The sequence below is a fragment of the Muscardinus avellanarius genome (genome assembly GCF_963383645.1).
Source record: "Muscardinus avellanarius genome assembly, chromosome: 13".
Taxonomy (NCBI): Eukaryota; Metazoa; Chordata; class Mammalia; order Rodentia; family Gliridae; genus Muscardinus; species Muscardinus avellanarius.
Window position 1 is genome coordinate 52965830 of NC_137799.1, and position 15408 is coordinate 52981237.

Genomic DNA, 15408 nt, shown 5'->3' on the forward strand with positions numbered 1-15408 from the left:
AAACAGGAGGATCGCGAGTCAAGGACAACCTCGGCTACTTAGTGAGGCCCTTTGCAACTCGTTGAGACCCTGTTTCAAAATAAAGATTAAAAAATAGGGCTGGGGTTATAGTTGGGAGGTAGAATGCTCCTGGCTTTGATCCCCAGCACTGAAAAAAATAAAAAAAGAAGTATTCTGTTGGAAAATACCCATGCTTGGCAAAAAAATTCATGGCATAAAATAAGTGCACACCCACCAGAACTCTACACGTGACAGCAGTCTGTTTATCGCCAATTGCTTTTTCAAAACATATACTCTATATCCTGCTTCACCAAGGCTATGATGTTTATACAAGATACATTTACATTGTGTGAAATCTGATCATTTTACTGAAAAGCTGATGAGGAAGGAGGCTAACTGGAGCAGTTCAATAAAATTGAGAAACCAAATTTGATAAATTACATGCATTCCTTTTCATTTCTGAGTGCCCAAGTAGCAACAGGTCTGGATGTGGGGATGTTCGATATGGGGGCAGCCAATCCAGTTCCTAGCGAGGTTACCAGGTAATAACTGATTCTTCATTGGAGTTTGCAGACGGGTGCCTTCTTGCTATACCCCCACATGGAGAAACGCCTCTCATATGCCTCTTCTTACAAACTCACTAATCTCATTCATGAGGGCCCTACTTCATATATATTTCCTCAAAGCCCCACTTCCAAATACTGTCATTTCAAGAGAAGTTAACTTCTAGCAATTAATTTCAAAAAAAGTTTAAGAGTCACTTAGTTACGATGGAGCATTATATTACAAATAAAACACAAAAATTTTAGGCACTTACATGGATCCCAACATCTGTTCCAAATGTATACTTTTCAAATCAAGAGTCAAGAGTGTTTGGATACTTTGGAGACATAACATGGCTTTAACCCCACACATTAATTTGTTAGTATATCTCCACATGCTATTTGTCTTGGCAACTTATGCCTTCAAAACCTAACAGAAGATGACTTGCAAGTTAAGTTTCCTTTTGTGTAAAGTTAGGAACATCTGGTATAAAGATGCAGAGACTTCTGGTTTCTGCAGAAGAAACTGAAATGTCTTGAGGAAATAATTCTTACACAAGGTCATACAGGTAACTAAGAGGAAGGATCTTATTTCAGTGATCTGTATCTTAGGATGTTTAGATTATAGAATTTTTAAGTCATCAAACTTGGAATCTTTAGAAGTTCCTACAAATAGGAAAATCTTATGATTTTTCCATGAAGGCTTCTCAAAAAACAAACAAAAAAAGGAGCTAGGGGAGAGAAAACAGATATATCTGATTTCCTTTCTCTTATACTACTCTTTGCTGTCTTGTCAAGAGCAGGAGATGGACAAAGTCTGAGAAGCAAGTGGGCTCAAATGAAAAGAGCAATCTGAGTTTAAGACGATTTCTCTGCCCTCTACTTGGGCCCGAGCAACTTCTGGCTACTGATTCAAGAGTAAAAAAAGGTGGTTCCTCAGAGTCCACTTCCGCTTCACTACTATTACTTGCTACCCATGTTTACAAGACAAAGGAAAGGAAAAAAAAGGAACAGAGGGAAAAGAGTAGATATGTACAAGGGAAGAAGCTTGTGAAAAGGGTGGGGAAGAGAGCAAACAAGCACGCACACACACACACACACACACACACACACACACACACACACACACACACACTAAAAAACAAAACAAATAATCAACCCTACAATTATATGAATAGTGAGCAGACCTGACCTCTGCAGTCCTCATGGGTCTGCTTAGATTCTTTCAGCCGTCTAAGCTTCATATTCTATAATAGGTTCTTGAGCACGTTCCAATCACTCTTACTTGCTCTGTAACCTATAGTTATGATGTCAGTTTACAGCCCTGCTTTTTGGTCTCCTTCAATAATTGGGACCCTTGCCTGCTGTCTCTCTCTGTGCAGGTGTTGAGTGCCACCAACACCTTTTTGCTGCAAGCCTGGGTCTCCAAGACTCTCTCTATAGAAGGCAGCCAGTATCAATTGGGCTAGATCTAGTGTTAAGTGCAGGTCTCCACACTTTCCACTGATGCTAATCCTGAGCCTCTCCCTGCCTGTGTAACTGGCGGGTGCTGCTAGGACCAGACCAATGTATATGTATGAGTCCCCATTTTCCACAACTAGGGCTGTGTTGGTCTCACTTCTTCCCAGTCACTGCGATTGGGTGGTCTGTGGTGATCTCCAGAGGTCCTACTTGACTTCTGAGCCCTGGGGATGGTGGGCCTTTTTGCCTGATTGGCCCTGGTGGCTGTCTGCTAATCTGCACCTCTGCTATGTCTGACAGCAGATTCCACCCCCCACCTTCATTAGGGTGTTCTGCAAAGTCTCAGATTCTGTATTGCTGGCTGTGCAAATCTTTGTAGCCATGCTAGGCTGTCTCCTGCAGGGACAGTGGGTTCACTTACGGTGTTGTTGAGTGCTGATCTGGATCTCTGGAGGGCACAGTGAGCTCAGCTGCCAATGCTGTGAGTTGTAGCCAGGATCCATGCAAGAGGGGTTAACGGCTTACAATTCTGATGAGCTGCAGCTGCTTACTTCATTTCAAGATGTTGGCTTTTTTTGCTGGGGGTCTTTGGCAGTACCAGTATGGTGAGGCAAGATGATGCTCATAGCCTCAGCAGCTGGATACGAGCAGGGTACTTTTCTGCTCTCTGATTTTTAGCTTTTATTCTGCCACTTTTCAATTGTCAGTGCTTTGTTCAAATTTATGCTGGTCTCTTCCTTTGGTCAGAATGCTATTTGTACTGTGATAGAAATCGAGCGTCAGCCAGACATATATACTCTGCTTCCCCCATTGCCATCTCCCTGGAAGTTGCCACCCATGATTACAAAGTGATCCAGAAATGGAAAGTTCTTCAACCTGTGAAGGCTGACTCCTTTACACTACACTTCAACTTTCCAACTCCAGAAGCCTACTAATGTAAGGAAGGACAGTTCCTGTTATCCAATTGCACCGATCTATGTTAAAAATGAGTGAGGTTAATTTTTAGTGTAAGTTTGCATCTTGAAGTAGGAGCTGAAGTTGGGCATGGTGGTACATGCCTGTAATCCCAGTACTTGGGAGGCTGAGACAGAAGAACTGAAAGTTCAAGGCCAGCCTCAGCAAGTTAGTGAGGCCCTCAAGCAACTTAGTAAGACCCTGTTTCAACATAAAAAATAAAATAGAGCTGAGAGTGTAGCTTGGAGTTAGAATGTCCCTGGGTTCAAGTCCCAGTAGCAAATGAATGAGTGAATGAATGAATGAATGAATGAATGAATGAATTGGGAGTTGATGAGCCTCATGTGGTAGAAATAGTTTTGGATCTTAATGTCTGGTACCTTGACTCAAAGACTCTGCCACTTACTGGATGTGTTTGCTGTATTTTAAAATAGAGACTAATGACTCCTTGTGGGTATTTTAAAAATTAAAAAATCAATATAAGTATACTTATTATCTAGCACCTGATAGTAAATATTAGATAAATTTTAACCTCTATTGGTGGGAAGGAGAGGGAAGCTGGCTTCTAGTGTAAATTTCCAATCTTCTTGCTTCCTTTGAATTAATTTCCCTTTTACTCAACCTCTAAGGAAATAATTTATTTGATAAAATTTGTAGACCTACTTTTTACACTTGGTGACAGAGTGAAGGACACATGAAAATACTAGAAGTTCTATGGTGCTTGTGATGTACCAGGGATTGTGCTCTGGTCGGACAGACAGACAGACACAAAGGTACATTATTTCAGTGGCATAATTTTTCCTCCCAATGATCTCACATGTGCATATATCAGTATATTTAGATGATTGCCTACAAGAAAGAGCACTTATTAATTGCTGTGTGAAGGAAGGATAATTAGCAAACAGATCAAAGCTAAAAGTTGGCTGAGTCTCAGGCCACTGAGTAAAGTGCAACCCATGAGGATGTTGTCATGAACTTCATTTACTTTAGGTCTCAAGTACCATGGAAGAGATATGTAATTACACCCCCCCAAAAAAAAGGAAAGTTCAACTCTCCTCTAATCTTTAGAGGAGATAGTTGTCATTTTTTCTCATCCAGGATCCTGTCCTCCTCCTTCTGAACAAACCCAGTTCTCATCAAAGATTTGTGTGGGGCTGCACCTTCCCCACCCTGTCCAGGCACTTAGGAATAACTCTCAAGCCTAGTCAGTGAGAGCACTTCACTTTGCAGAGCCCAGGTATTTGCTCAGAAACTCACATGTGACCCAAACTGAGTTAGCCTTCTCCCATGTTGCTTCTGCCATACCTGTGGGAAGAGATGCCTTTTCTTACATCTGAGGGCAATGGCATCTACCTTGCCAAAGATGTGAAATGACCCCAAGAGAAACAAGGTCTGGGTAACAAAGCGGAGCACCACTTGATTCACTGCCTGCAGCAATGCTTCATCAGATCTACTTTAAGTTTCTTGGCTTGTGACTAATATTCTCCTTTTTGGCTGAAGCTCTTTTGAATTGGATAGCTTTCCCTAACATTCAAGACAACAAGCATTAAGGAAATTTACCCATCACTAATGAATCTGATTTATCAATTATTCCATAGTATGCTTATTATTCAAATGTGTATAGCACCTCCAAAACAGTGTTTCATCAATCGCAGAACACTTGTCTCACTCATTTAGTCAATGAGTATCTTCTTAGAGACTTCGTGAAAAATAGATCATCACAGCACTGTTACCACTATAGTTTGTTTTTTGCTGGCAAAAGCTTCCCATATGCCTTAATACAAATAAAAGTTCCATACACAAAATTTACAAGATTATTTTACTGGAATTTAGGGGAGAAACAATGATATAGTCAAGTTTTCACAAAGAAAATCATCACATTGAACTTTGGCCAAATATATGTTTCTATTTCAGTCTTAACTGGCCTGGGTACCAAAGCAGTGCACTCTTCTCTTGGCAATGCATGGCCCACCTGTCAGGAGTGTGGCCACCTTTTCATGACACTTAACTCTGAGGATCAATGTCGCACCAATCCCAGACACGAATTCTTAAGAATTTCTTCCATTTCTATGGGTTGCCTTGTTTAGCTGGGAATCTTCTTGATTATTGCAAAACTTTTCACCAACCATAAGCTCTGGTCCATACAGCTTTCTTCTTAAACTCTGGGAGAACTCTCAAGGACAACAGGGTGGCTAAAGAGATAAAATACAGAGTGCACTATTGCATTTGGTAGAGATGCACTTGAAAAGGCTATTTTGATCAAAAAGGTGTCAGAGTAAAGCCTGGCTTTTTCTTACTTGGCTAATTTTCAAGACAAAATTCACATCAAGCCTCCTACAGAATTGTAATGGCACAAAATCATTTTAAAAATTGGAGATAAAGTTTTTTTGTTCTTTTTATGATCAATCAATGGACATTTCTGCAAGAATAAACTGAAAACTGACTTCTGGGATACTAGTGATGTTCTTAATGTGTTTGCTGACTACAAGGGCAAGTTCTCTTAAGATTTGTGTTCTTTTCTACATGAATATTATTATCATCATCAAATGTTTAAAGATAAAAAACAAAAACCCCAATCCTCTAATAAAGTTGAGTTCATGTGCTCAGTGGAACAAGTGTGACCATGCTAAATACTTGGACATGGATTCACAAGTCTATACTTTTTCTGATCTGCCCTGGGTCCCTCTGAAATCAATTTATTGTAGAGAAATTCTGTGTAATCCTTTTAGGTAACTTGCATATCTTATTTTAGAAATTTAATAGAAATATATTGAGATATTATTCAAAATACAATCATGTGAAAAAACACATAGGTAAGCTAGAGTTACACAGCTTACACTAATAAGCCCATGGCATTTATTTTAACCAAATGACTGTTTTCTGCATAGGTATTGGCTGTTAACTTTGTAACCTAAGACAATGTATGTTTGGAGCAACCTATGGAATTATGGACCCATGAGTCCAAACTCCCTGGGCCAGTCAAATGGTGGAAGTCGTAAAAGCAAGTCTCTAGGGCTGGATCAAGTGAAAAGATGTTAAGATCACAGTGCTGATTTGCAGTGACCTTCTGCATTTTATCAGAATCATGTGGGTACTGTTCCATTAGCCACACGCTTCTCACCTATTTTGGGGGTAAAGAATCAAAACCAATACATTCTTGCTTGTTTGGCAACCAGAAATATTATGCCATACTTAAAGTAAAATATAAGTCATGCCATGACTCTAAGTTAATCACATAAATTATCACAGAGCAGGGCAACAGAAATGAGACTTTTTGGCACATAGCATGTCAGCAGCATCCGCAGCAGACACTGGCCCAGAGGCCAAAGCCAGTGCCAAAATGACTGTCAGATTTGAGAAAAAGATGTTTCAAAAGGATATTCCATGATTGGGGGATCCTACATAGTATAATACAGTCAAAAAATATAAAAGATACAAAAAACATCTATATGCCTGACAGTAATGGGAAATATGTAGATTCCTTGGCAAAATATTATGCAGCCATTAATACTTCTTATGGAACCAGTGTAAGAACAGTTTTAAATGCTTTAAAACATAATGTTGAGCTGCATGTGGTTTCACACTCCTGTAATCTCAGTACCTTGGAGGCTGAGACAGGAGGATTGTGGGTTCAAGACCAGTTTCAGCAACCTAGTGAGACTCTGTTTCAAAACAAAAAAAATTTAAAAAAGGGTTGGGGGTATAGCTAAGGAATAGAATGTCCCTGGTTTCAAACCTAGTAAGACAGACACAGACAGACAGACAGACAGACAGACAGACAGACAGACAGACACATACACACACACAGGTACATAAAATTTTTATGGAAATTATCAAAATTGTCTTCAGACAATGGGACTCTGGTCTTTTACTTGTCTAAATTTTCTAAATTGTAATGAAAATTTTTATTTTACCATTATAATAAAACACTTAAAAACTATTTAACTAAAAAGTAAATTTAGAGGTGCCAGAGCTCTCTTATAACCTACTTTCTGGCTCAGAATGCCACACTAGTGACTGCTCCAGTTATTGACCTAAACCACACTGAGCCCTTCCAGAACCCAAATTCTCAAGTACACTATTCTGCATCTTGGACTACAATGGATGGTTTCCACCAGTGTTGGGCACAAAGTCTTTTTAATACCTTTCAAGAGATCCCTGGACTTTGCTGAGAGGGCTTCTTTAGGACTTTCCATGATGCTGAATAACCAGTCAATGAACTAGGATGAAAAAGAAGAGCGTCAATGAAGAGAAGCAATGCCCCCATAATCATGAGCTCAGTCGGTTCTTTATGCCTGCACATCTGTTCATAAGTATAATTAGTCTTCGGGTAATTCCTGCCTGGGCTGGGGGAGCAGCAGGGACCAAGCACAGGATTTGAACACAGCTCCCATTTAGTCAAAAGGCCTCAGGACATCAAACCCACTTCCCCTGCTGAATACCCAGAGACCTAGTAAGAGTAAGGTAGGCATGTGCACCATGAACATTATCTCTGATCACTCTGAGAGACCCAGAGATGTGATAACCTTGCCCAGGTCCACCCCCATGTAAGAGCAGTGCCAAGAGTTGAACTTGGGTACACCTGGCTTCTTAGTCCCACACACTTTCTTTGCATCATGATGCCTCTCACTGGTTCCACCTGCATTTTGGCCTAAAATCCTACTTCACGCAGTCCACGGGGAAAACATCAGATGTAAGGCCTGATTTCTGAAATGAAATATGTTTCTTAAGAAGAGAACAGTATGTGACCAAATGAATAGGAAATGGAAGTTGAAATGCAAGAGAAAAGGCATAAAATAACTGAGGTGGAACCAAGCATGTTAACTGTGAATAAATCCTACAAATGAGGTAGCAGCTCAAGTACTCATGAGTTGAGCCAATTTCCCAGGATGCAGCCACATTTATTTTTAATATGATTCATCAACAAATGAATGTTACCAATCTTAGATTACCGAAAAACATATAACATTAGTGATAGGTACTTGGCATTTTAACTTTGGACGGGAGACGTTGCATTAAAGAAAGCAAAACAAAGTTAGAAAATATTCCTAATTCTCTGTTTTAATTAAAAATTTCTGGTTTGTTTTCCTTTTTCAATTTTGTTTTATAATATCCTACTGGTAAGTAAATAAATCAAGCACTACAAATATATAATCGATGCAAGATGTCTACTTTGCACTCCAACATGAACACAGTGTCCCAGTCCAGAAATAACATGAGGGGAGACCACATTTAAATTTATTTTGATTTAAAGTGGAACATAAAATATAAAACTAAGGCAGCAGTACTAATGCTTATCAGATTTAAAGGGAAAAAGGCATTTTCGTTGAGGCGCTCAGTGGAGTTATGCATGGCTAAACTGTGGGTTCACAGTTCAGAAATGTTTTTAAAGATTAACATTCAGATTTCAAGAATAAGCAACACAAAGTTACTTTTCAGCTTTCAACCTCATAAAAATCCAGTTTTGATTAAATGGGATTCAAAAAAGAATCTTCCAACTGACTGCATTAAAGATTAGGCAAAGCTGTATAATAAGTACAGGAAACACAGTATTTTCACATATCCTACTAGTAGCCTGGGGAGCCTTAGTATTAAAAATCAAAGGATATTTTCTCAGTTTGGGTTTCCATGAGGAAAAGGGTGATGATATTAGGCCTTAGCAAACTCCATTTGGCATCGGCTACAGGCCAGGGGCATGACAACTACGTGCACCATGTCTGTGGAATGGAATGAGCTGTGGGAACCTTACATGCTCTACAAGAAGACAGATGGGCCAGACCCACAATTGCTCTGAGAAGAGGCCTCTGACCTACCCCAGGCATGTGGATCACCTCCTCCCTTGCTGTTCACCACCATATCCCACCATCTTGATTCTCAAATTTGCCAGCTGAGAGTTAACTCATCCTTTAGCCCCCAAGATCAAGAGCACATGTGCCATCAACAAATGAATAAAAGTGTGGGTTTTCCTCTCCCCTGCCTCAACTGCAAGTGAATTGTTGCTATTGTCACTGTTGTTTCTAATCAGCAGTTACCCTGAGCTTGGGTTGGCCTGTCCCTGAGCATAAAGGCCTGTGGTGTGATTCAAGTTGCACTTAAACACCACTCAATTTTACAGCAGGAACTTTGATATACAAAGGCCCGCCTGCCCGCTGAGCAGGTGGCTACCAGACTCACCTTCTGGGTCTGTTCCTTCCAGGGCTCTTTCTGCAGCAGAAACAGCATGCTGCTGGGAAGGAGAGTGAGAGCCTCCTGCAGAGTGACCCTGTGCACTGGACTCCTGCCAAGGAAGCTTGATTCTGGTCCAGCCGGGCCATTCTCCAGATGCCATGGCAACCAACTGGCACTGAGGCCAAGAAGGAGTGGGGCCTCGTGGTCTGCCCACGCCACCACTGCGGCAGCAAATATCAGCAACAAAAAGTCCAATGCCTGCAACCGAAACAGAAGCAATGTTAGGTCATATGCCTTAGCAATTCACAGTAGCACATGTTCACAAACATAGTCCCAGTTGTGATGCAAAGTCACCTTCCCCTTCACCCACCCACTCTTCCTGCCCTGCCCCTACCCCAGAAGAAGATCTGGACTGACAGCAAACTCAATTTCCAGGCTTAATAAAGAGATATTTCAGGGCACTGGAAGATTTCTAAAGTCCCCTTATGTGAAGATATTGGATCCAACAGTTTCATTATTATTGTTCTAAGATTTTGGGAGAAGCATAATTTATTCTTAATCACACTAACTGTTTTGTTTTTGGTGTTCTCAAAAAGTCTAAGAAATTAAAAAAGAAGCATTTGTGGTTATATAGCCAAAGCCAATTTTAAAAAAAGTATGTACCATCTGATTTTATTTTTGAACAAGTCTCTCTTCATGCATTAAAAAATTCTGTCTGGAACCCATCCATTTAGATTTTAAAATGATCTAGACACTTGTAAAAAAAATATCTAGACATTGGTAATAAGGACATGTCTGACTTGCTGAATTAGAGTGGTTTAAATTATGCTTCTTTCTGCTAATCTGTATTCTTTAAGTATTTTAAGATTTTTGTTAGAAAATAGAGAAAGTGAATAAAAACTTAGAAAGTTAGGAGAGGACAAATTATGCTAGTTGCAAAAATAAACTTTTCAATGTCTTAAAATTTTAATCTCATGAATTAAAATTTCAAAAAATTAACAAAAACGACTCTTTAGAAAAACTGTGCTCAAAATTTTTACAGGCATGCTTCACGGAAGAGTATGAAAATCTTACTCCCCCATGAAGCATGCCTATAAAAAATTCTGCTAAAAAATGCACAGCAAGCTGGGTGTGGTGGCGCATGCTTGTAATCCTAGTACTTGGGAGGCTGAGACAGGGGAATCACAAGTTCGCAGATGGCTTCAGCTACTTAGTGAGACCCTGTTTCAAAGTAAAAACTACAACTAAAAAAAAAATAAATAAATATAGGGCTGTAGTGTTGCTTGGAGGTAGAATGTCCCTGGGTTCCATCTCCAGTACCACTAAAAAAAAAAAAAAGAAAAGCACAACAGCCAGGTCAAGAAATGAGAGGAGGAAAGAACTGCCTTCCTTTTATTTATTAATCATTTTCTTTAACCTCACCCGATACCAGAGGTTCTTACTTGGCTTGGGTCATAGCTCATATTGCTGGTATGACAAAAACTCCCCTCCAATATGCACACACGTGCAGGTGAGAGTATGTGCGTAAGCCTCAGGAAGCCGAAGGCATTTTTAGACACTGTGGGCTGGAGCAGAGGTGAGAACTTGGTGCTCCCACATCCTGTATGGGCTCAAATCTAAGCATACAGTTCTTTTTCTAGTTAGTGTCCTTTGGGTTCTGCCTTTCTAAGAAGATATTCTGTTGAAAATATTTCTCAAAGGGCAGCACTGGGAGTCTCCAAGAGCATGGGCAAGAATACCTGTTTTCTTGTGGCAATAGAGCGCCATTACTGGCATTGTGCAAAAGTAAAAGAAAACAGGGAAAGAAGAGCCGCAGGCAGCATGCTATAGTTTGGATGATTAATGCCCCCAAGACCCCCTATGTTATAGGCCTGGTCACCAGGTGCTACTGGAGGTGCTGGAAACTTTGGGAAGTGGGACCTGGTAAAAGGCTGTTGAGTCTTTGGGGTATGCTCTCAAAGGGAATTGTGGGGCCCTCGCCTATTTTTCTTCTTCTCTCTTGCTTCCTGATCACAAGGTGAACAGTTCTGCTCCATAAGCTGCTCCTTCCAGGATGTACTCCCTTTACCACAGGCCCAAAGCAGTGTGGTCAACTGGTCACAGACTGGACCCTCCGAAGCCATGAGCCACAATGACCCTTTTCTAAGTTGACTATGTCAAGCATTTGTTATAGCAATGGAAAGCTGACCAAGGCACATATTCTTCTTTAAGGGAGAAGAAATATAAGTCCTATGTTTTAAGGAAGCTATACACTACTTCTCTAAATTATACCTCATCAAGAGCCACATTCGGGATAGATGTTGTCTGGTAAGCAACATTTCTGATATAACCCATCAGTTCCAAGAGCCATTCCATTCTCTTCAACACACCTGAAACAAAAAGGATATTTTCTTACTAAACCATGATTTTTCCTTTAAAATATAAAACAAATCAGTAATTACCACCATAAAGCAGAATACCACCTAGTAAGATTTCCAGTTTTAAATTCTCTTGTGATACCCGAAGCTTACGATTGCCTGTGAGAGAGTTGATACTCTTCACACTAAATAACCATATTTTGGCCTTTGTTTTAAAAAATGAGTCTATTCACCAAGCCTCCATGTCTACTCATGATAATGCATTAATTGGAGTCTCTCTCTCTCTCTCTCTCTCTCTCTCTCTCTCTCTCTCTCTCTCTCCTCCCTCCCTCCCTCCCTCCCTCCCTCTCTCTCTCCCTCTCCCTCTCTCTCTCTCTCTCTCAACATTAAACACAGTAGGAGAAATCTGGTATGTCAACTACTACCCAGTAATGTTGAATCCTGGGTGGTCGGTTGTTGTTATAAATCTCCTTTGCTTAAGTGTTCCAAGTTTATGGCCAAATACAGAGGAAACCTATCCCAAAGATGTAGAAATAAAAATTAAAAGTGGCCATTGTAGGTAACTGTAGAAAAATACAAACATAAATATCAATTTTGTCCTCCTAAATTTAAAAAAAATGCAGATTCCAAGCACTATAATGACTACTGAGGAAGACTTTATATTTTTAAAGAATAAAGCTAGGCAAATGGCACATTCCTGTAATCCCAGTATTTAGACAGGAGGATCACAGGTCTGAGGCCAGCCTCAGAAACCTAGTCAGATTCTGTCTCAAAACAAATAAAAAAAGGCTGGGATATACTTTAGAGAAAGAATGCTCATGAATTCAATCTTCAATAAACAAACAAATAAATGGAAAACAGGAGGGTAGTAGGGTGGGATACAGAGGTAAACACCAAGAGATGGTGTATGCATATGTGAGTAGATCGTCCTGAATCTCACTACAGTATAAACACCTTGCACCAATAAAATTCTTAAAAAGTTAAAATGAGACTTCTATTTGAGAATTGGCTAGTTAGAACCAAATCAAATTAGTTCAGTTTATTGAAAATAACTTCATGCTTATTTAGAAACATCTACTAGATTTCTCCCTCATAAATATACTTCTGGTTTAGAATTAGAAAGAAATTCAATCTCTCACCACAGGTTCATTTTTCCCTGGGCAGGCACTAATATAGAGAGGAGAAAGGTGTTTCAACTGCTAGAAAGGACGGCAAATCAAGATTTCTCAAGTAGTCCTGCAGGGTATTACAACCAGGTTTGTCAGTTTTCCCTCTAAACCATAAAAATACAAGAGATGGAAGAGACACTGACACATAAGCATAAGTAACTTGTCCAGAATCATGAGGCTACCCAGCCAAATTGGACCTGCTTAAGCCAGGAGCCGCTCCAAATCTGAGTGCTGCATTAAGAAATGATAAGCAAATGGCCAAAAAGATGGAAGGAGTCAGAAAGGTGGCAGGAGAGGGAGGTGGCAGGCCTCTCTTCAGGGATTATTAAAGTGTAATGTCTGAAATGGGCTAAAGTTGCACCCTGTGATTCGTTAGCAGAGCTAATGAATGAATTAGCAGAGCTTGTGAATGGAGGTGGCAGGGCCAGATTTCTGTATTTCCACTCCTGCGAAGGTCTACGAATAACTACTTAATTTCATTGTTCCTGTTTTCCTTTTTGACTGTTCATTAAATGACCACTCCATGGCCACTTTTATAATTTCATCAGGCAGAATCAATTTCCATTTTGTTTGTCTGGGAAGTGAAGTGAGGTAGGCAGAAACACTTGTTTGTATCCTTGAGAATCTAGAAGGCTAAATACAAGATAAAAACCCTCACAAGAATTCAATCCCACTTCCAAAAAGTAGATGCTGTGAGCTATAACTGCTCAGTTCCATCGGGATGCTCTCTTGGGGCTAAGAAGGCCTGCACTGTGTCCAGAAGAACTAAACGAGCTTTTACATCGAGAAAACAAGTACGAGGTAACTGGAAGAGCTGGACTTACCTGTGTTGGCGTGGCTCACAATCCGGGCCTGGTAGAAGCTGTGTAGGATCATGCAGGCCAGTGGCTCTTTCTCCTGGTGCTGCACAGCAACGCTGAGCATATCAGTTAAGCTCATCAAGGGGAATCGTCCTTGAGAGATTAAGTACAGCTTGACAAAAAGAGCCTTTTCCATGTTGCTCTGCAAAAAAGCAAACTGTTCAGTCTCAATTGAATTAACTCAAGTGGCTACAGAACCTCCAGGGCAAGGGCAAAACAGAAATGGTGAGTTTGATGTTATTATTCCTAATGGTAAACTGGCGCTGTTCACTTCCTGTGGCACGTGACCGACCTGTGTGCTATATCAGATGCACATACAACAGAGGGTTGTACTGTTACATCCTGTTCCTTAAAAAAGAAACACCATGAACGTGTTGAGTAGTTAATAGGTAATATTTGATAAGAATACACAAATAATAAAAATGAGTAAAAACAGTACTTGTCATATGCCAAGCACTTAACATATATTAATTCAGCAGTTTCCAAAATGTGACCCTGGGAGTCCCAAGAGTCTTTGAGAGATTCTGTGAGGTCAAAACTATTTTTGTAATCACACCAGAACTATACTGGTATTCACTGTGTTTTTCACTGCCACTGGCAGTTTATTAGAAGCCAGCTTCACATAAAATATCCTTATAAATAATAATTATTAGTTTTCTTAAGCTTTGGCTCCCGAGTACAAATCTTTTTAATATTCTATGTAACAAACTGGGAAATACACAAAAGAACTTCCCAAATGGCTGCCACAAGAAGAAAACACTCTAAGATTCAGCTGTATGCTAAAATAGCCTCTCTTCTCATGGAATACTATTTACTTGAAAGAATGAGAGACAAACTATGGTTATTCAAAATGAATATTTATGGGTTATTTTATTAAAAATCTGAGGGAAACAGGCCTGTCAATTCAAAGAAAGCATATGACTATTCTTTGCCAATGATAAAAATCTGAGCTTCCTAGTAAAAAGTTGGATTTTAAAAAAAAAAATTATAGCTGATACTATGAGTTTGGCAGCTTCCCAATATGTAAAAGGCATTTCTGATGAGATTGCTGGAGGCTATTAACAAATGTGATGTTTTGATATTGTTATAATGAAATGTATCAACATTTGGAAGATATCTGAAATGCAGTGATCCAACATTTTCCAAATGGCCACTCTGTGACATAACAAAATTATGTGCGGGCAAAAGATCTAAAGCGCAAGACAGACCAATAGATTTTACTGTGTCAGTACATGAATTAGACTGATGTGGGTTCGGGATTCTACATTGCAACTCGCCTTTAAGTAACTACAAGTTGTTGAGTTTTGGTGCAATATCAAAGAAGGCTGTCCATAATTATCTGAGAAGACTATTAACACCCTCTCTCCTTTTCCCACCTATGTATCTGTATGAGGTTGGAATTTCTTCACAGATTTCACCAAAACAACATTACAGGAGACTAAATGAAGAAACAGCCATAAAAATATAGCTGTCTTCTGAGTCAGACATTAAAGAGATTTACGAAAATGAAAACGCCACTTTTCCTGTGCACGCGCACGCGCGTGTGTGTATTTTTGGAAAATATTTTTTGTCATCTGTGTGAAGATATGATGGGTTTATTCTTACACTTTTAAGTAAACATTTACTTTTTTCCTAGCTTTAGTTTCTAATAAAGTAAATATCAGCAAATAAAATCTATAAGTAAAAGCTCTTGGAGTCCTCAATAATTTTTAAGAAACTAAAGTGTCCCTGAGATCAAAACATTTGGGAACTGCTATGTCAGTTATGTAATTCACACACTACTCTTTTGTTAAAGATTACTTCATCCTTTTTCAAACTGAAGCAGAGGTTAAGTAGCTTGCTAAGGGTCAAAAAGCTAGGCATGTCTGAGTCAGATTTGGAACCCAAGGAGTCTGTG

At 39.7% G+C, this 15408-nt stretch overlaps 1 protein-coding gene across 4 annotated transcripts in view; it reads right to left on the reverse strand.

Moving 5' to 3' along the window:
- Positions 1-5075: 5075 nt before the first annotated feature.
- FOCAD (focadhesin) overlaps positions 5076-15408 on the reverse strand; it is a gene marked incomplete at both ends in the record, with an annotated part of 280748 nt that continues 270415 nt past the window's right edge. For all 4 annotated transcript variants that reach the window (XM_080709563.1, XM_080709560.1, XM_080709562.1 and 1 more), the window contains 5 exons: positions 5076-5149; positions 7102-7177; positions 9132-9383; positions 11397-11494; positions 13476-13653. In XM_080709563.1, coding sequence (XP_080565689.1) covers positions 5076-5149; positions 7102-7177; positions 9132-9383; positions 11397-11494; positions 13476-13653 — 678 coding nt within the window. The remainder of the gene's footprint in view (positions 5150-7101; positions 7178-9131; positions 9384-11396; positions 11495-13475; positions 13654-15408) is intronic.